The following is a 21,178-nucleotide window of genomic DNA, read 5'->3' as shown; positions in this document are numbered from 1 at the left end:
CTGATGCTCGTTTGTGATCATTCCTCTTTGACTGCTGATTAACATATTTTGATTTATGTTTAACTGAAGGGCGGTACAAATTCAGCCCTTGTCCCCTATGTGTTAACATTATCAGTGTGAGATTTAGTGTGTGAGGACAATCACTTTCCTGTGTGAACGATTGACATCCGCGTGGCTGTGACCTTACAAACAATTTTTTGGAGGGCGGTGAAACTTAACTCCTGCTTTAACCACTGAGCCTCCCACAGGCTGCCCGGCATGAGTGAGTGTGGGACTGCGTATGTCCACACTTTTGGGAATCAGACACAGCTGTTTTCTCTCTTTGGAGGCAAAAGGAAGTGTGTGTGTGTGTGTGTGTGCGTGTGGGTTCACAGGGAGAGAGTGTTCTGACTTTGTGAACTCTGAGTGTTTGTACACATTCTGACTCTTGTGTCTGTGTTTGACGGCTCACCATGGAAAGTCTAGAGTTCGAAAAGAAGGAAAAGCGATACTTTATCCGTGGGAAGCATGCTGTTATCATTTGCGCCGTCGTCATAGTGACAGGTGTTGCCGTGGGCCTCGGAGTTGGTTTAAGCCAGAAGACCTCCTCATCGGAAGACGAAACCAAACCAACTCCAACTCCAACTCCAACTCCAACTCCAACTCCAACTCCAACACCATCACCCACAACACCGCCAGATGAACGGGGTCCCTGCAAACCATCCGATAACACAAATGGCGGATGGAACAATTTCCGCTTACCTGACTACATGGTACCGTTCCATTACGACCTGCATATGGAACCAGACCTCAACACAGACATCTACACCGGGAGCGTGTCCATCCATCTGAACCTGACGCAGCCCAGTCAGCACCTGTGGCTCCACATCCGAGAGACTTTTGTCACTGCGGTGCCCACTTTACAGCGCAGTGGCCCATCCGGCTTGACCTCAGTCAGGGTGAAGGAATGTTTTGAGTACAAACAGCAGGAGTATGTGGTGGTGGAGGTGGCCGAGCAGCTGAGTGTCACTGGTACAGGCGAGCACTACATCCTCACTCTTCACTTCCAGGGCTGGCTCACTGGCTCTCTGGTTGGTTTCTACAGGACCACGTATCAGGAGAATGAAGTTACCATGTAAGCATCAAAACTATATATTGTACATTTATTTTTTGTGTATGCACAGTAATTAGTCAGTATGCACAGGTCAGACTCAAGAGGTATGACAAGTACTGAAACATTATACTTGAAAGTATGTGTACTGTCTATGAGGTTTGAAACAACTTGAGGGTGAGTAGTGATGACAGAATAATTTTTGGGTGAACTATCCCTTTAATACTGTTTTTCAATATGGATGCATTAAATTGATCAAACGTGACAATTTATTTCACACCCCCAAAAAAACACTAAACTTTTGAACATTAGTTAGACTTCAGATGCAAAAGGCTCAATGTCCGTTTTGTTTAAATTATGCATTTTTGTCGGGTTTCTATGTATAGGTTTCTACCTAAGTACCGGTACTTCTGAATGGGCTGAGGCTGGGATTTAGTGGGTTTGAAGTGAAAGTATTTATAATGTATACTATCCGCGGAGAGCATTCACTCAGTATCGTTATCTCATTTTGGACCAAAGTGGCTTTTAGAGGCTTTTGCATCTGAACTCTTCATATATTTATTTATTTATATATTTATATATGTATCAGCGAGTCAAGTTCATCCACATTGCGTGCTAGAGTGACTGAGATGTTTCTTCTCAAGGCTGAATGACCGACGTTGTTTCCAAATACAGTTTATACTGAAATGGATATCATTAACTGTATCAGTTTGGAACATAATTTGATTGACTTGTAAGTTCAATGAAATGGACAAAATGAGGACAGATTTACATTGTGAAGACCTGTGCAGCAACTCTTACAACTCTGTGCATAGTTTAATAGATGACATGATGAAATTGAATTATGGATTTTTTTTTATTATGACAGTAATAGTTACTATAGTAACCAGGCACTCAGATAAGGATATTACAGTTCCTCAGCTCCCAATCATGACCATTTCAGGGCCGTCAGGCGACACCAAAGGGCAAACCTTTTATCAGCACTGTTGTCACTCTTGTACTACAAATGTTTGTCACCCTAAACTTTAGGTGACCTGGCTTGGTTAGTAGACCCTAGGGTTATCTCTCTGAACTTTAAGTGACCTATTAATGTTGCACTAATTTCAGACATTAACCAGGTTATTTTAATGTACGAGTGGAAAAACTTTCTGAGATTTTCTGCTTGGCTCCATCAGTGAGATCTCACTAAGGCAAATGAACTTTTACCATATTACAACATGTCCCAGAAATGATTTGCCAACTTATTTATCTCAATTTTTTCACAATTACATCTCAGCTCCTCTGATTTGTAGACAGGGAACAGATAACTAGGACTGAATGCCTGGATTTAACCCACTGTTTGGATAAGAAGTTCTGAGACCGCTGCTTTAAAGAGAATTGAATTATAGTCTCTGAGGGAGATATCAAAAATAGTGAAAAATCCCAAAGAGATTTCAATGTTAAGTATTTAACAATGCTACACGTGCCATTTATTGTAAGTGCTTGAGTATTGCCAAGCTGTAAGTAGGGTCACAGTATTTTATCTGATTTGGGAATGGTGTGAAATTGTAAGAACTGCACTGAACTGAACTTAACTGGACCCTCATTTCTTGGAACAAAAGCAGAAAGGTGCAAAGAACGAGAGATCTACATCTCCAAAAGCTTATTTAATCATGAAGTAATAAAATGGCTTTAGCACTATTACAGAGTATTACAGAGTTCAGTTGAGAAATACTAACAGTTAAACAAGCTTACAATAGGAATGCCATTCCTTATACAGTATGTCATGAAATAGAAACTTGTACTAAATGTATCATGGGTTTTCACATTATCATATCATATATTATGATCAACAAACAAGTCTTTATTATCTATGATGTCTAAGAACTATGAAACACACCATACAGGAATTGTGTGTCTTATCAATGTCAATTTGAATCACTTTTTACTTTTGTTTTAAAATATTTGGGCAAAACTGCGGAGGCCACCAAAAACTATTTTGTTGCGCACACACAGAACCGGCAGCCATAATCAAACCTGATTAAATATTGATGAAAATGGTTGGACTTTCCCTATGTGGTTACTGGGATTATCGTAAACTACTATTTGATTTTTATGAACCCCGCTCTGTTCTTTTACAGGAAAATCGCTGCAACAGACCATGAACCCACAGACGCTCGTAAATCTTTTCCCTGTTTTGATGAGCCCAACAAAAAGGCCACCTACACAATCTCCATCACCCATGACAGTGCATATGAAGCGCTGTCCAACATGCCTGTGGAGGTATATTCCCCTGCTGCTTGAGTCTTAAAAACAGTTTGTGGAGCTTGAACTTTTAAACCTAACTCTTTAAAGTCTAGTGTGTTATGTGCAAGTGTGTGGTTGTCTTTGTTTTGGTAAATTAAGTTTAATCAGATGATTATATATTATATGTTAATATTACTCTTAAACATATTTTGGCTCTCTTTCACAGAACAAAGAGCAATTGTCAGATGAAAAGACAAAAACCTCCTTTAAAAAATCAGTAAAGATGAGCACCTATCTAGTATGTTTTGCGGTTCACAAGTTCAAATATGTGGAGCGAATCTCGAAAAGAGGAATACCAGTAAGCAATTTCTTTCTATGTTTGTTCTACTAAATCCATTTCTAACAATCAGAACACTGAAACCTTTGTGGATTTTCATTATTCATCTCTTTCTCTCCTCCTGACAGTTGCGGATCTATGCTCAGCCTTTGCAGATCCCAACCACTGATTATGCTGCAAATGTCACTAAGATCATATTCGATTACTTTGAGGAGTATTTTGACATGGAATATTCTATAGAGAAACTTGGTAAATCAGCAGATACGTTTTCACAATTTTTAACTATATATCATATTAGTGGTATTATTAATTATTACTTATAATTATCATTTTATGGGGAAGTGACGCAAATTTTTTTCTGGATCTATTATTATTATTATTATTATTATTTTTTAAATACATAAAACCAATTCATACACATAATAACTTAAAATACAACTCTTTCAAGATTAGCCTGTTTTTATTTTTCATTATTTTGATATTCATTTTAAACTGTCCCAATATCATAATGAAAAAAAAATGAAACCCTTGTTAAGTAATTACTGTAAGTGGACATAATTTTTTAAGACAGTCTTAGAAAGAAATATTTTAACAGATTTATTGCTTATTTTTAAAAGACTTGTCATGTGGTGTGACCAACATGTAGATTAAAAAAAATGAAAATGTCAATTTGATATTTTTTCAGGTTGTAAAATGTCATGTGCTTTCCATTGAATTTAAGTATGTCTTGAAAGGGGAAAACAACTTTTTTCAAAATCATATGTAATCAAAATTAATATAAAAAGTACATTGAGAATGTGTTTTAAACTAGATTTTTTTTTAATATCTTTGAACACTATTATTTGTCATTTACCAAAATATACAATTTGAAACAGTACAAACTGATCTTTATCAAAAGGCACTGATTCATGATTATCTTATATATCAACTGATTCCTACCATGTCTATCTATGCTATAACTATTGAGTCAAAGGAATATAGAATGTATTCTATCTCTGCTGCAGATAAGATAGCGATCCCAGACTTTGGGACAGGAGCGATGGAGAACTGGGGGTTGATTACTTACAGAGAAACCAACCTGCTGTTCGATGAGAAGGAATCCTCTTCAATCAACAAACAGCGAGTGGCCAGTGTCATTGCGCATGAGCTTGTTCACCAGGTTACTAACCCTATCACATATCTGATCTAATCGTAATCACTGAAAGAGTTGTGAAGCTAGTTAACCTTGGCACCATATATCATTCATTAGCAAGCAGTGCTTTAAAGCACACTACAGGTGCTCTGTCCAGGACACTGCGCAGAGCGAGGACAATAGCATATACATCATCATCAGTCACATGTCAGAACGGGCCTTGGCAGAACACCCTGTGCTGAGCCTGCATCTCATTTTACTGCTTCCTGTAACTGCATTATCAATCAAAGAGGCTGAATTTATCAGGCCCATTTACAGTAACAAGACTGACAGAGAAAAATATGATTACCATAAAGATTACTATCACACAGTTACATATTACACCCTCTCCGAAGCATCCAACGCAGTGATGTTTTTAGGATAATGACTGCAGTCACATTGCACACTGATAAGATTATCTTTTTATGGCCAGGGCCAAGGTTGGAAGCAGAATCCAAAAAAATGTCATATTGCGCTAGAACTGTAGAAACCTTTTATAGATGGTTTTATAGAATCATGATGTAATTTAGATAATTTCTAACCTATTTCCTTGTAAAGACATTCCCTTGAAGCAGAGTATTTTGTTGAGCTTTCATCATGCTGCTGCGGACTCTGCTTGCACAGTTTGTGTATTGAATCCTTGAAATATGTCTTTGCCACTATAAAAAAAACTATATTTTGAATAAACACATTTTACTCAAGGCACTGTTACAAGAACAATATCAGGCTGAATAAGCATGAGGTAATTAGGGTTTGCTATTTAAGGAGCTGTGGTCAGATGCATAAACTTAGACACTATGTTAATACTGTGTCTTAAAGGGATAGTTCACCAAATCTTTATGAGTTTCTTTCTTCTGTTGAACACAAAAGAAGATATTTTAAAGAATGTCGGAAACCAAATTGTTGATGGACCCCATGATGGTCCATTAACTGTCTGGTAACCCATAATCATCTTTTGTGTTCAGCAGAAGAAAGAAATTCATACAGGCTAGGAACAACTTAAGGCTGAGTAAATGATGACAGAATTAAAATTTGTGGGTGAACTATCCCTTTAAGAACTAGTTTGTCCAACTAGCAGTTAGACAAGACGCAATCAGTCTTCATTAGACCTTATAAAAGGCTTTAAGCTTTAAAAACTTAGGACCAGTCTTGAAGAAAAACAAGACTTTTAAGACTAATCTAAGCAGCTTATCCACCGGCCCTTGTTTTCTCTTTAATCTGCAGTGGTTTGGAAATATTGTGACTATGGACTGGTGGGACGACTTGTGGCTGAACGAGGGCTTTGCCAGCTTTTTTGAGTATGTGGGAGTAGAACAAGCCGAGCCTGACTGGGGAATGGTGAGCACATGCCTAAATCATTCAAATATATTCCTAAATAGGTAACATCTCTCTGAAACCATCCAATCGCATTGAAGCTGGATGCCATGCCAAACTCATCCTCTGTGTTCCCAGCGTGACATCATGCTTATCAATGATGTATTTCCTGTCATGGTCGATGATGCTCTTCTCTCCTCCCATCCTATTATTGTGGATGTGTCCAGCCCTGCTGAGATCACATCCGTGTTCGATGCCATCTCATATAACAAGGTAAAGTCAGTGATGCCTAACCTAGTGATGTTGAAATATATAAACAATTGTTGCTATGAATTGGTCACTCTAATCTTATTCTGCTTTAGGGTGCTTCTATTTTACGTATGCTAGAGGACTTGCTTGGCCGTGACAAATTTAGGGATGGATGTCGAGTAAGGCGCCTCACTTTTAATATACATTTTCCAATGACTCCACGCTTATATCTAAAATAAAACCTCTTTCTTTTCTTTTTTTTACCACAGCAATATCTGAAAACCTACCCCTTCCAGAACGCTAAGACTGCCGACTTTTGGAAAGCCTTGGCTGATGTAAATAGCTTTTATTGGTCATACCTTTTTAATGCTTATATAGGCCTAAACAACCACATGCCATGACACATTTAGGGGAAAATATGTTTTTAGACATTTTTGTCGGCAGACAATTTAGATATATGCCTATTATAAAGTATATATCTTGGGTCATACTTTAGGAGAGTGGCTTACCTGTGGCAGACATTATGGACACATGGACCAAGCAGATGGGTTATCCTGTTCTGAATCTGACCAACACAGACACTGAAGCTAAACTCACCCAGAACAGGTTCCTTCTGGATCCCAATGCTGACCCCAGCCAACCCACCACTCCCCTAGGGTGAGCCTGATGATATTCCCAGATCCTTCTACACCAAAATTATGATGTCTGTGGAATCAAACCCTGGGAAATCAATAATATTACCATGACCCACAATAGACAGTTTGCAAAAGTAACATGGCATGTGCAGACTATGAAAATGCAAACACTAGGCCAAATAGTGTGTTCACCAAACAAATGACCGATGAATTCGCGCCATACTGTTTAAGCAAATGCACAAGCTTTTGACGTCAACAACAGAAGCATTTTTATCCTCCCTTTTAAGTTAATAAAGACATGTATTTTGCCTTCCAAATTCTGCACAATTTTATGATTGGTTTATCCGTCACAACCAGGTCACAATTATGAACTGAAAAGCACTGCTCTATATTCTTTACATATACATCAATCTGCTCTGTGTCCCCAATAAACTACAACATGATTACAATTACAAATAATAGATCTCATTAATTTTTCACAGGAAGACAGATAATGACCTGAACTCACCTCTGATTCTTCTTCTATCATTTGACACACTGAAAAGTTCATTAGTTCACGATGATCTCTTGTCCCACAGATACAAATGGACCATTCCTGTGAAATGGAGCACACTCAACTCCAAAAACATCTCTTTCTTATTTGACAAAGGGCAGACAGGTAAACAAGACAATATACTTATCTTACGTTGTTTTAATCGAGGTATTCTGCTGTGTAATTAATTTCTGTCATTGGCCTGTTTAATTAGAGGTAGTCATTGCTGGATACTCCCCTGCTACCGATGGACTTATCAAAGTCAACAAAGACCACATGGGCTTTTATCGAGTAAATCACCATGACAGTGTGTGGAGCACTATTGCCGAGCAGCTTTTCACAGATCATAAGGTATTATCATTAATATTTATTCTCTATCAGAACTAACAGAACTGTAGCTACAGAGCAAGAAAGAAGGGATAATATTCATTTTCCCGCTTTGACGAAAAACACTGCTTGTATTAAGCTTCCGCTAAGAAAAAAAGTAGTCCATGATGACGTACAAAACAATAAGCCTAGCAACAAGACAGACACTGTAACAATGTTACAGTAAAATTAATTCTGAAATCGCCTGAGGTAATTTATACTTATACCGGTAGTCAATAATTAAGACGCTAGATGGCGCCAATTGCGTATGAATGAAATAAGAGATTGCCCACGGTGTGAGAGAGAGGAAAGTAGCGCCGGATGACATGCATTACAATGGACGGCGAAGTAATATTGCGATTGACCAATCAGAACAAAGATGTTCGACAGCGATCAGTGTGATAAATATGTTAACTAATAACTCACATAATGCTCTGCTTATACATTTTTAGGTGTATGATGCAACTGATCGAAGCAGCTACATTGATGATGTATTTGCATTTGGGCGGTGAGTTAGTTGTACACATTTTCCAACTCCAGAACACTGACTTAATGTCGACTTGCTGACAGTAAAAAACTGAATTATTATTTTACATAGCATAGCTTTTTAGGGTTACAGTGGAGGTCACAAAGTAATTATGATGAACTCAACTTTAAACATGCTACTTTTTGTTTTGCATTAACAGGGCAGATATTGTCGATTATGGAAATGCCTTCAACTTAACAAGATATCTGGCCAATGAAACTGAGTATATTGTGTGGGATCGAGTATCTACTTCCATCTCCTACATCAGAGACATGCTGGCTGATGACCCAGTGCTGTACCCCAAATTCCAGGTTGGATCCCAAAGTCTTTACTACCTTCCAGAGCATGACAACAGTCCTTATGTAAAAAGAAAAAGAAAACATGTAAAATGTTAAAATGTGGTCTTGTTCCAAGCGGGGGATTGATATTCTTATGAAAATTGTTTGATATTCTTATGAATAAATTGTTATTCTTTATAAAAATGTTTGCAAGAAGTCACCGTTTCATATCTTCTGTTTTTCATATGCTCTGTTTTAAATCATGTCTAGAAACTCTTCCGTGACCATGTGCAGAAGATATCCAGGGAGCTCGGGTGGAATGATGAGGGGACACAAACAGAGCGGTGAGAATTTTTTTTTGGCAGAACAAACTAAAAATGCTCTCCTACAGCACAGGCCAAGGACACATTCTTGGATTTATCAGTCTTGTAAACACATGTGTGTATGTATGCACATACTGTATACAGTGGCGTCCAAAAGTCAGCGACCACTTGTGAAAATTATTTTCTAATTTAATTCAAAATTATTCAGAACCATTTGAAGTTGTTCAAAAAATGTAATGTCTTAGTGTTTTTTACTGCTGTGAGGGCGGGACAACCTGTCACTCAAATTAGATCCCAGCAATAGCAAACGATAACGATCCAATCAATTCGTGATTGACAAAATTGATTCCAACCCTACATTTAGCCTTGTTTGAGATTTCGCTCAGATAAGTCACAATAGGAAAGACATTTTTTTCCTTCATTTAACTTATTTGTTTTATGTTTTTGTCTAAAAATGGGTTATTTTCAAGTTTAGATAACGAAAAATATATTTATTTTAAAATGGGAAAAAATATTTTAAAAATTAAAATCTACTTGACAAACTTCGGGTATGTTTACACGATAATGATCAAAAAAGTTTCCTTTGCATTTTTGAAAAGTTTTGATTACAGACGACAACGTTGTCTAAACGGTCCCTGTTCACACGGATCCACGAAAACAACTAAAATGCTGCATTATGCATGCCAGGCCAGTAGTTGGCGATGTCACTTTGTTGTTTTGGTTGTCAAGTACTCGTGCATGTCTATTTAGACTGAACACGAAATCCGCACAAATTTGTGTTTTTGTAGTTTACACAGAGATTATAAACGGTACTGTTTTCAAAAACGTGCACTTTGAAACCCGTTTTCAAAAGTTTACATTTTCAAGCTCACAAAACGCTGTTGTCGTGTAAATGAACAGCAAAAATGCAAAAAGTTGAAAATGCATTTTTAGTTGAAAATGGTGTTGTGCAACTATTTTTTCTTTTTTCCCCTTCTACAGGCTGCTGAGGGAGACCGTTTTAGGCATTGCATGTCAGATGAATGACCAGGAAGCTCTCAACCAAGCCTCTGACATTTTCAATAAATGGATTGATGAAACAAATAGGTAATCACATTCATACATAAATACCTCACAAGATGTACAGTGGTCCACTCAGAGTCAGTGTATCAAAGAGGCTCTTTCTCTGATTGGGGAGCAGCAGTGTGGCTGTCAACTTACGGTTGTTGGTGTACCGATACGGAATGAGGAACTCAAAATCGGAACGGAGCTGGGAAATCATGTTCCAGAAGTATCTCTCTGCCTCACTTGCCCAGGAGAAAGACAAGCTGCTCTACGGCCTGGCTTCAGTAGAAAATGTCACTCTCCTTCATAGGTAATCTCCCTCTTCCCAGTGCAGTATTAAAGTCGGCATGAAATGCATGATATAGATTTTACAGTGAGTGATTCTTCCACATACATGCTTTATTTTTTTTTATTGTTTTGGGTAACACTTTATTTTAAGGTGACGTAATTACACGTTACTACTTACTATAGTAACAACAGTAAATTATGCATAATTACAAGTAGCTAACCCTAAATCGAAACCTAACCGTAACTCTATAGTAAGTGCATGTAGTTAATTAATATTACTCAGTACTTATTTGAGTTAGTACAATGTAACTACTTTACCTTAAAATACCTTGTTTTGATCTCATGATGTTTAATGAAAATGTCATAACTCAGTCATCCTATGAAAATGAAAGACTTCTCCTTGGTGATGTACGATGGCATTTTCCAATCACTTATTCCACTTTGATCTCTTTGGCCCTGTTTACACCTGGATGCCAGCCGAACTTATCCCCGCCCACAACATTTGACATCGGGAAGTTCGGTCTGGACTTGATCTGTTGTGGAGCAACCATGCCCGAACAGAATCTGTTGTGTGACTCAGAATATGAACGGACCAATGAAATTGTCAGGGCGGGCTTTAGATGATAATGGACAGATGATAAACAGTAATGTAATCATCCACGTCACCAAAGAGCGCTTGGGTTGAAGTTGTTCTAATCCTAAACAGAGAATTTGTTCGTATATGCATTCACCTTTTCTATTTCTCTCAGAAATGATGATCGTGTAGGTAAGTACTCTGTGTATCCTTAAATTCTTTTTTACAACACCGGCAAAGATCGTAAAGATTCTACTTCTTCCAGCGTGCGTGCAGACAGGGTTGCCAAGTTTTCACAACAAAACCCGCCCAATTGCTACTCAAAACTAGCCCAAAACAACCCCAATAGCTTCCCGGGGGGTTCTCCGGAAAAAAATTGTGTTTTTTTTGGCAGGGTTGTCTGCTAAAATTCGCATTCCTGGGTCTAAATATCACATTGGGGTCGCTTCAACCCGCGGACATGGAAAAACAGCCTGCGGGACAACAGCGGACTTGGCCACACTGTGTGCAGTTGAGTTCTGTTGACATTTGACGTTATGTGTCGCTCCGTTGCTCTGATTGGTTGTAGGTCTATCCAATTGAGGTCTTTCCTGGTTCAGTTGAAACACGCCCCATAATCACAGCCCAACGGAGCAGTATCAGACTCATATTCTGACTAGAATTGAGTATGACAACGTCAGGCTAGGTATTAAGCGCTCATGTGGTCAAATGTGTGTAAAAAAAAAAAAGACAATCTCTGCCTACTGACCTAACGCGTAAACATCATGGGAAGCGTGCTAGCCAGACGGGATTTAAACTTTGTTGGCTGAAGACCCAAGTTTGTTTTGAAGGCAAAAACATACCAAGCACAATGTTCTCTCACCATTCCTGATTTGTAACACACACTCACCGTATCCTGCATAGTCTTGCGGCTATCGAAGCAGTAATGAAAGCTGCTGCTCTCCGTATGTCATCTCCGGTCGCGTTCATATAAATTGCATGAGTTTATTTCGTCCATTCGATCGAAAGATCTGAAAAAGCCCATACATGTACCTGCCCATAGACCCTCCTCTCAAAGAAATCAGGACAGAAGTGGTTGAATGTGGACAAAAGAGACTTAAAACACCAGGTGTAAACGGGAATGTCTCCCTCGTCTACATGTGATCCGATCGACCAAAACACATCTTAATACCAGGTGTAAACAGGGCCTTGGCAATATTAAACTAGCACTCAATAATTAATTTGTTCAAATGCCTTTCTTTCGTAACAGGTTGCTTGAAGCCGCTAAAAATGAAAGCATTGTGAGAAGTCAAGATGTTTTTACTTTAGTGCAGTATGTGTCACGCAACACATATGGAAAAGCCATGGCCTGGGACTGGGTCACGCTCAACTGGGATTACCTAGTGAACAGGTTAGTTCATCCAACAGTTGAAAGGAATAAGGAAAAAAAGCAATATTCTTCTTACTGAAAATAACAATGTTCTATATGATCTCATCATGTGTGTTTTAGATATACTATCAATGACAGAAACTTGGGTCGCCTGCCCTCCAGAATTACTAGTACATACAACACCGAGCTGCAGCTGTGGAAGGTGAGACGCAAAGGCTGTGTTTGGAATGGAATAATAGCTTACTACTTACTAGATGTTGAATTCACGTTTGTGTAAAATGTGTCAATGCCATTGTTTTCTTTTTAGATGGAGCACTTTTTTGCCCTGAACCCGATTGCAGGAGCAGGTGAGATGCCCAGGAAGCAGGCACTAGAGACTGTGAAGAACAATATTGAATGGGTGCGACGGAACCAGGAGGAGATTCGGGTCTGGCTGGAGAACAATGTTGTCCTAGAGCTGGAAGCGTCCAGCGTCTGAACCGTTTTTCCCACCCCCCACTAAATCTGTCAATGAATTGCTCAGGGCAGCTTGAAAATGAATCTTTAGCTAAGAGCCATAATTAAAACACTCTTGTGACAAAATAGTCTTGGATTCTGTTGCCATGATAGTTTAAAAATATATTTTCTTTGGCATTACAATTCCTTAGGCACTGTACATTGTTTCTTTATTTAATGTGTTGCAATATACATCAAATTAATTATTTGTAAAATGTGAAATAAATGTCATAAAGTCTACACATTTGATAGAAAAATAGACAAATTATAGAAATCTTTAAAACAAATCATTGTGTAATTGTTTTTATTCAAATGAAAACATGAGTACATACAGTATACATACAGTATCATTGCAGTAGACATAACAATGTAACAAGATACTGAATAGTAAGGTTAAAAGAAAGCAATGCCAGTTGCAGGAACCACATTCATGGTACAAGAACACTTTACATCCATCTGAGACTGCAAAGTAATCATGCCCTAGTGGTGTTAAAACTGAAGCAGACAGAAAGCGCCCAGCGCTGATGTTTTATGAATGTTTAAATATCTGATTCTCTTCATTTAAGGGTTGAGTGGCACAGAAGACGCTGTCATTGGAAGCTGGTTGCTAATAGTCATTCGCTGTCGTGTTTGACATCGTAACATTCCAATGATGGCTCTCCTGAACCTGCAGTCAACAAATACAACTCATTAGTAAGGAAAGAAAGTGACAACAAAGATGGAAAGAGGAAGCCTTACTTTTTGTTGGTAATGACATAGATGCAAGGATTGTAGAAGGTGGAGGACTTGGCGAAGAGTGGGGCAATTATGGCCATTGGAGCTGGAATATTTTTGGGGTCACCAAATGATGCCCACAAACACACAATCGAATATGGAGACCAGGCAACCAGGAACATCACTATCATTATAACGGACATCTATAAAAAAATAATTGAGCATTCAGGTTAAACGAAACCAGAGAGCAAAAAAAAAAAAAAAAAACAGTCAAGCAGTGTTTTTTAAGCATTATGTATAAACTTGTCGAGTTGTGCATCAGCGGCTCCTCAGCGCGGATGAATCTAATGTTTTGAGGAGTATGTGTGGCTTGCTGTCAGTCACCACACCGGTGTGGATGCTGTACTTCAGAATCACAGATTCTCCGACTTGGAGTATAACTTAAATAAGAATTTTCACCGGAAAGTGTCATCTGAACAAGTAAGTAACATGTCTGCCAGAAAACATTACAATAAAACGCGCTACCAACGGTAATTTAAATGTAACGATCGCTTAGCTCACATCACATCAAACCGTGCTAATTATTATTACTGTTATACTTTGTTCTCAAATTGTTAATGTTAACATCATCAGCATTGCGTGACTTTATTAAGGTAGTGTTTATTAGCTTTACCTGTAGATTTCAATTTCTGTACAATCGAATCTTTTGATTTTGACTATGGGTGAATCTCCAATTGTCACTGATGATTTCATTTGGACCTTTCTGGATTACAATCCGCCATCAAAATGATGGTTAATCACTCCAGCTGCTGTGAGAAAAGGCTATGTGCCACCATCCTCACATGATACTACTACTATCCGGACTCTTTCTTTATGTATACAGACTGAGGTTATGACGCAAAGACATGCTCGAATTTCCCGCGGAAATCCACCAGTAGGCTACCACATAAATTATAACACATTTAACTTTATTTCAATTAATTAAATTGTGGGGTTTTTTTGTTGTAGTTTTAGTTAATGATATGCAGTACTGTAAAGAATTGTCTTTATTTTTCTTAACTAATATTTTTTCATATTTGTATTTATTTATTTATTTGTTTGTTTATTTGTTTGTTTGTTTGTTTGCTTGTATAGCACATTTAAAAACGTATTTAAAAAATACGTGCTTTCCATTAAAACAACATTTCAACAGCATAAATAAGAACCAAAAACATAAAACACCAAAAATACATTTAAAGACAACAGTAAAACAATGTACAATCAACTCAGCCATATGCCTGAGCAAGTAAATACGCCCTCAGACATGAATTTAAAATGACCACCAAAGTAGTGAAATATAAATTATTTTAAATAAAATATTACATGCACCCTCATGTGAATGGGATTTTATGGCAAAAAAAAAAATGTTTGCTTGCCTTGGTCACATCCATCTGGTCAGACCAATCAATGTCGATGCTGTCTAGGCAGTTACTAACTTTGTACCTCTTCACAGTAACCGAGACGTTGTAGTAGCAGTAGAACATGACCGACAGTGGAATGATGAAGTTGACAATGATCACAGTCATTGTGTAGGACACAAAAGATCTAAAAATCAAACAGGATTAGTCCCACTTGTAATCCCCTCTCCTCTTCTAAGATTCACAATCAGAAAGAAAAAGCTTTACAGAGTGGTAAAACTAATAACAGATTGACAAATGAATAAAATGGCTCTGTAATATCAATCTTCACTCACGCGTCATTGTTTCTCCAGTTGATGGTGCAGGTGGCTCCTGTTGGATCTGGGGCATATCCTGCCCAACCAATGATGGGCATGGCTGACCAAAACACAGCATTCAGCCAAGCAGCCACAATTAACAGTGTGTATGACAATGTTGACAGCTTCTGTCCTGTAACAAACACACATGAATAGATTTCCTACTGCATTTGGCACAAATTACATTGACCCTCCACTAAGACAATGACAGTCCTTATTGGTTCATATTTAATTCAGGCAGTTGTATGGACAGATCCATACCTACGTCAGATCGACATATGGTAAGGTATCGGTCAATGGCAACCACAGTGAGCAGCCCAATACTGGCCATTCCGAAGAATATATTCAGGGCGGCATATATCTGTAACAGAGGCAACAAGTTCTGTTGCTGTTTACATGTAAGAAAGGATGTTCTAGACTAGGGTACCTAAGCAAAAATATATGACTATATTCACAATTTTGCTTTGTTATACAATCAAAATGACTGTGTTTGTTGATGCGTTGTTTTGTCTAAAAATGGAGTGGGAGGCGCACACCTGGCAGCCCATGTAGCCAAACTTCCAGCTCCCGTGCAGGTCTGAGGCTGCTGACATCGGGTAGCCAATACCAGCTACGCCAATGTCCGTGAAAGCCAGATTAATGATGATAGCGTTTGTGGCAGTACGCAGCTCTCTGAACTTCACAAACATCAGCAGCACCACAATGTTACTACTCAGACTGACCACTCCTGATAGAGATAGAGAAAAAGACACAGGCAGGGAGAGCAGGAGGTTAAGACATCTGTGGACACGCACATATTTCATGTCCATTCTAAACATTTCCCGTTTTCAGTTTCCCTTTTTACACACACCCCTGCTGGTTACCTCACACGCCTGGCTGAATCTGTAGGCTTAATGTCAGTTTCAAGGAATGCTTAAAAACATAGTGCTGAATCCAATCCTACCCAGCTAACAAAAACATATTCAAAGAACATTTTTACTAACTTATGAAAACATTATTTCTGAATGTTCCCTAAACGTTTAAAATGTCTATTTTTCTTTTAAAATGTTTTTTCTTGGTTTTACGAGAGTAGAGTAGCGGTAACATAAATAAAACATTGAATGATGTACTGTATAAATTACATCTTTGTTAACATTTTGAGAACATTGAACATCGTTACTTGAAGAAAGTTTGTTCATAACTTTGGGAGAATCTTAGACAAACGTCTAACTAAAACGTAAAAAAATGTCCATAATCGACTAATTGCAAGTAACGTTTTTTTTTTTGTGCTAACATTTTGAGAACGTTATTCTAACGTTCTATTAATGTTACTGGACAAACCTTTGTTCAGAATTTTGAGAGAACAGTCCCAACTAAAATGTTGGGGGAAAAAAGAAAACATTTTGCGCAAAAATTATAAGAACATTATTAAAGACCAGATAACTTTAGTCGAATGTTCTATTATCGTTACTGGAAAAAAGTTTGTTCATAACTTTGAGAGAACCTTGCCAGAACATTAGACAAACATTCAACTAAAACGCAAAAAAACGTTAACGTTTTTGTGCTAACATTTGTGGGAACATTGTTAAAGACCAACTTTGAACAATTCTATTATCGTTACTGGAAGAATGTTTGTTTATAACTTTGAGAGAACCTTGCCAAAGCATTAGACAAATGTCCAACTAAAACGTAAAAAAAGTTCCATAATTGATGTATAAATAAAGTTTTTGTGCTAAAATTTTAAGAACAGCATTAAAGATAACTTTAAACGAATGTTCTATTATCGTTACTTGAAGAAAGTTTGTTCATAACTTTGGGAGAACCTTAGACAAACGTCCAACTAAAACGTAAAAAACTTTCCATAATCGACTAATACCAAGTAACGTTTTTTGTGCTAACATTTTGTGAACGTTATTCTAACATTCCATTAATGTTACTGGACAAACATTTGTTCAGAATTTTGAGAGAACCATCCCAACTAAAATGTTGAGAGAAAAAAAAGAAAAACGTTTTTCTAATTAACATTTTTGTGCTAACATTTTGTGAACGTTATTCTAACATTCCATTAATGTTACTGGACAAACATTTGTTCAGAATTTTGAGAGAACCGTCCCAACTAAAATGTTGAGAGAAAAAAAAGAAAAGAAAAACGTTTTTCTAATTAACATTTTTGTGCTAACATTTTGAGAACATTATTAAAGACCAGATAACTTAAGTCGAATGTTCTATTATTGTTACTGGAAAAAAGTTGGTTCATAACGTTGAGAGAACCTTGCCAGAACATTAGACAAACGTTCAACTAAAACGTAAAAAAAAACATGAATGTTTTTGTGCTAACATTGTGAGACCAACTTTGAACAATTCTATTATCGTTACTGGAAGAATGTTTGTTCATAACTTTGAGAGAACCTTGCCAAAGCATTAGACAAATGTGCAACTAAACCGTAAAAAAAAAAGTTCCATAATTGATGTATAAATAATGTTTTTGTGCTAATATTTTAAGAACAGTATTAAAGATAACTTTAAACAAACATTCTATTAACATTATTAGAAGATGTTAGCATGAGTAGGCCTCAAAAGTAAGGCAATTCTTGGCATTAGGCAACTCTTACTTAATGAGAAGTTATGCCAATTCATACTTGATTAAATTATGAACATGATAATTATTAAATTAGTTATTTAAAAGTTTAAATGAAGTTATAGCTAAATGCCAACATCAAATACTAAAGGTATATACACAATCTCTGCTCTTTACCTGCTGTGATGAGGTATACAGCGACAATATTGTGTTCTGTTTGTGAGAAGGCGCTCTTTTCACCATATACATTCTCAGCAGAAGCGTTCAGAAATCCAGGTGCCATTTCTTCGTCACACATAATCATATATCTATATACACCACTCAGGCTCCAGTTCTGTCTAACATTCACATCTGTTCAAACCAAATCATGCAGCTTAAAAAAAAATTGAAGTCCAGACTTCCCCGTCCTACCTAGAAAGAGATCATAAAACTGTGTGTGTGCTTAGAGGATGTAGAAGGTTACGGGGTGATTGTGGGAATGAAGGGCTGGAAAAGCATTGGCCTGGATTATGATCTCTAATTATGTTTTCTACTTGGTTTGTGAGGACTGAAGAACCCGTTGTTTCGGTACTAATCCGCACATGAAAGCTTCTCATTCCATGCAATCGAAAAGCTTTATTGGAATGCGGAGTACAAGTCATTAGCATATCTCACCGTTACAAACAACAAAAGGGAAGTAATATATTAATAAGCACAATTCAGTAGTTCAAACTTTTAGCTGACAAGTGTTTAAAATAGTTTGAGACCCAAGGACTGCAAATGCAGATAAGTAAAACTCATCAGCACAGTAGCCTATCTGGCAACATATTAATTATTGTTATTTCAAGAATGTTATTATATCACTTTTGGATTAAACAGCTTGTTTAAGATGAAGTGGATCTTGAGTGGCCTATTACTAAATACAGTTAAGTATCATTGATATAACAGATAAAAAACGAAGAAGATATATACATGTAGAAATATGATGATCAGACTTAAAGTCTTGAAATGGTTCTTGGCTCGTAATCATAGGGGAACCTTTTTAAGTGCTATATAGCACCAATTTTGGTGCTTCAGTGGTTCTTCAGAGGTTCTTCACCGGTTCTTTGACTAAGGTGCAATTTAGCACCTCTGAATAACCACTGAAGAACCACTGAAGCACCAAAATTGGTGCTATATAGCACTTAAAAAGGTTCCCCTATTATTACGAGCCAAGAACCATTTTTATTTTTTATTTTAAAGAGTGTATGGTTTAATGAAGAACCTTTAATATCCAAAGAAACTTTCCACTGCACAAAAGGTTCTTTGTAGTGGAGAAAGGTCTATAAAAACGGTTAGACTTTCACAAACCGGTTCTTCAGGGAACCAAAAATGGTTATTCCATGGCATCTGCGTGAAAACCCCTTTTTGGTTGTTCCTGGCGCCTTTATTTTTAAAAGTGTACTCTTAAAAATAAAGGTTTCAAAAGGTTATTTTGTTTGTTTGCATACAATAAAGCAATTTTGTCCATTGTCCAAGGTTCCATGGGTGTAAAAGGTTATTTATGGAGCCGTCAATGCCAATAAAGAACCTTTATATTTAAGAAAAGTATTTTTCAGCTTACATTCCATAATGTGGTGCACATTATTAGACCTGTAAGTCTAAGGTTACTAAGACCACCACCAAGCCTTTTTTTTTCTTTTTATAATGTATTTATTTTCAGAGAATATAATTTAAGTCATTTTTACATAAAATCCAAGGCCAAATAGTTTATAGGCCTATCTAAAGGCAAAATTATTAATATATCATAGTATTTCAAAGTGCTTTTAGACAATATAATGTGCATAATAACGCTATGTTATATGTTAGATGTGGACTGAATGGGGAGACATTTAAGATAAAACTACTTTACACTTTAGCTTAGCTTAACATTAACTAATCATGTAGGTAAAGGGCTGTAGATAAACACATTCTACTAGCAGCTCCAACAGCCACCACTAGATGGCCTTGTGTACACGTACGTGACGTTTAAACGGATATTACGTACACGGAAAACCTTGTGTTTTCTGTCATGTGATGATCGCACATAAACAAGTGAAGAACTTTTTATAAAACTGGGTTGAATTGAAGGTAATACTATTACATTTTGCGTATTATTCTTTTAATATATGGTTCCTCCATGTATAACAATTACTAGAAACTAGAATGTTAGTGTTTTGTTAGAAATTGCTGCATAACAAGACAATGAAATGTGCACAAGATATGTCGTATAATTTCGTGTAATTTCCACTTTTTGCTACAGGGTGCATCAGGGGAGCTACATAGTCAATCTAATGAATATGGCAGATGTGAGTACATTTGTAATGCGTTTGCTGAAATATCTTTTCTTGGAAATGTCATAATGCGTTTGATTTAACTGTTACAGAATCTGAGGAGTTTTTTGTATAAACAACTGCCAAGGTAAACAGATATATCTAGGATTTTAAACACGTTTTATATTTCATTATGCATTCTGAGTTGTAATGAATGATGCTTTTCTCATCAGTGTTGAAGGACTCCATGCAATAGTGGTGACTGATAGAGATGGAGTCCCTGTAATCAAAGGTAACAGCCTCATCTCTGAGTTCCATGTCTGTTTGTTTATCTGCTGAAGCTAAATCTAAAATTTGACTTGTTTTCACCTTTAGTTGCCAATGACAATGCCCCTGACTATGCACTGCGGCCAGCGTTCCTGTCCACCTTTGCCTTGGCAACTGACCAGGGCAGCAAGCTCGGCTTGTCCAAAAATAAGAGCATCATTTGTTATTATAACACATATCAGGTACTTTATTTACATTAAAACACACACATATGACTTGCTACTTATGGACCCTTTTCACACTCTGTAATGATGTTTTCTACATCTCACATCCTGAATTATATTTGCTGTCATCTCTCGTTAGAAATTACTTCTCTAAAATGTGAAAAGTGTCCATTAAGCATTTCTTGTTTTAATATATGCGGTTATGTATTTCCTTGACAGATTGTACAGTTCAACCGATTACCCTTAGTGATAAGTTTCATCGCAAGTAGCAATGCCAACACAGGTGAGTCTCTCCACTTGGACAAAAGCCACAGAGCCTCAATTGTATGCTCTTGATAATAACAGTTGAATGATTATTTTCCTGTTTTTCTTCTTCTTTTATATTTAGGTTTGATCTTCAGTCTTGAGAAGGAGCTAGTCCCTCTGATTGAAGAACTAAGGCAGGTGGTGGAAGTAGCTTAGTTGCTATTCATCTCAGTTCCTTCAGGAATCAGACATTTGGACAAGAGAGTCACGATCAGTCTGATGTCTTGATGTTCTAGCTCATACACACAGATATGTACATATATAATATTG

At 37.2% G+C, this 21,178-nt stretch overlaps 3 protein-coding genes across 3 annotated transcripts; 2 read left to right on the top strand and 1 right to left on the bottom strand.

The window, feature by feature from the left end:
• The first annotated feature begins 45 nt into the window (after window positions 1–45).
• On the top strand, window positions 46–13,096 carry enpep (glutamyl aminopeptidase). The gene is made up of 20 exons (XM_079842437.1): window positions 46–1,114; window positions 3,211–3,352; window positions 3,543–3,674; window positions 3,782–3,902; window positions 4,658–4,812; window positions 6,049–6,162; window positions 6,277–6,411; window positions 6,501–6,566; window positions 6,657–6,722; window positions 6,884–7,044; window positions 7,601–7,680; window positions 7,769–7,905; window positions 8,373–8,428; window positions 8,607–8,757; window positions 8,995–9,068; window positions 10,029–10,133; window positions 10,228–10,401; window positions 12,203–12,343; window positions 12,443–12,524; window positions 12,630–13,096. Exons 1-20 carry the CDS (start codon window positions 453–455, stop codon window positions 12,798–12,800), a joined length of 2,925 nt encoding a protein of 974 aa, XP_079698563.1. The 5' UTR covers window positions 46–452; the 3' UTR covers window positions 12,801–13,096.
• rrh (retinal pigment epithelium-derived rhodopsin homolog) lies at window positions 12,968–18,281 on the bottom strand. Its single transcript, XM_079842439.1, has 7 exons — window positions 18,019–18,281; window positions 15,821–16,011; window positions 15,546–15,645; window positions 15,264–15,417; window positions 14,947–15,115; window positions 13,556–13,734; window positions 12,968–13,484 (listed from the first exon to the last, which is right to left on the bottom strand). Exons 1-7 carry the CDS (start codon window positions 18,143–18,145, stop codon window positions 13,379–13,381), a joined length of 1,026 nt encoding a protein of 341 aa, XP_079698565.1. The 5' UTR covers window positions 18,146–18,281; the 3' UTR covers window positions 12,968–13,378.
• A 1,544-nt stretch (window positions 18,282–19,825) lies between these two features.
• Window positions 19,826–21,128, top strand: lamtor3 (late endosomal/lysosomal adaptor, MAPK and MTOR activator 3). The gene is made up of 7 exons (XM_079842380.1): window positions 19,826–19,929; window positions 20,102–20,147; window positions 20,225–20,259; window positions 20,345–20,403; window positions 20,487–20,620; window positions 20,822–20,885; window positions 20,991–21,128. Exons 2-7 carry the CDS (start codon window positions 20,133–20,135, stop codon window positions 21,062–21,064), a joined length of 381 nt encoding a protein of 126 aa, XP_079698506.1. The 5' UTR covers window positions 19,826–19,929; window positions 20,102–20,132; the 3' UTR covers window positions 21,065–21,128.
• Window positions 21,129–21,178: the final 50 nt, after the last annotated feature.

The sequence above is a fragment of the Gobio gobio genome (assembly GCF_949357685.1).
Source record: "Gobio gobio genome assembly, chromosome: 18".
NCBI classification, from domain to species: Eukaryota; Metazoa; Chordata; class Actinopteri; order Cypriniformes; family Gobionidae; genus Gobio; species Gobio gobio.
Note: the sequence above shows the minus strand (reverse complement) of the source record. Positions and strands in the feature narration are given on the sequence as shown.

Coding starts and splice junctions, on each gene's coding strand:
- rrh (XM_079842439.1), bottom strand. CDS start 18,145: ATGATTATGTGTGACGAAGAAATGGCACCTGGATTTCTGAACGCTTCT. Junction 16,012..18,018: donor TGTATACCTCATCACAGCAG/GTAAAGAGCAGA, acceptor TATCTCTATCAG/GAGTGGTCAGTCTGAGTAGT. Junction 15,418..15,545: donor CATATGTCGATCTGACGTAG/GTATGGATCTGT, acceptor TGTTTGTTACAG/GACAGAAGCTGTCAACATTG.
- lamtor3 (XM_079842380.1), top strand. Junction 20,621..20,821: donor GTTATTATAACACATATCAG/GTACTTTATTTA, acceptor TTTCCTTGACAG/ATTGTACAGTTCAACCGATT. Junction 20,886..20,990: donor AAGTAGCAATGCCAACACAG/GTGAGTCTCTCC, acceptor TTTTATATTTAG/GTTTGATCTTCAGTCTTGAG.
- enpep (XM_079842437.1), top strand. CDS start 453: ATGGAAAGTCTAGAGTTCGAAAAGAAGGAAAAGCGATACTTTATCCGT. Junction 3,353..3,542: donor TGTCCAACATGCCTGTGGAG/GTATATTCCCCT, acceptor TCTCTTTCACAG/AACAAAGAGCAATTGTCAGA. Junction 8,758..8,994: donor TGCTGTACCCCAAATTCCAG/GTTGGATCCCAA, acceptor AATCATGTCTAG/AAACTCTTCCGTGACCATGT.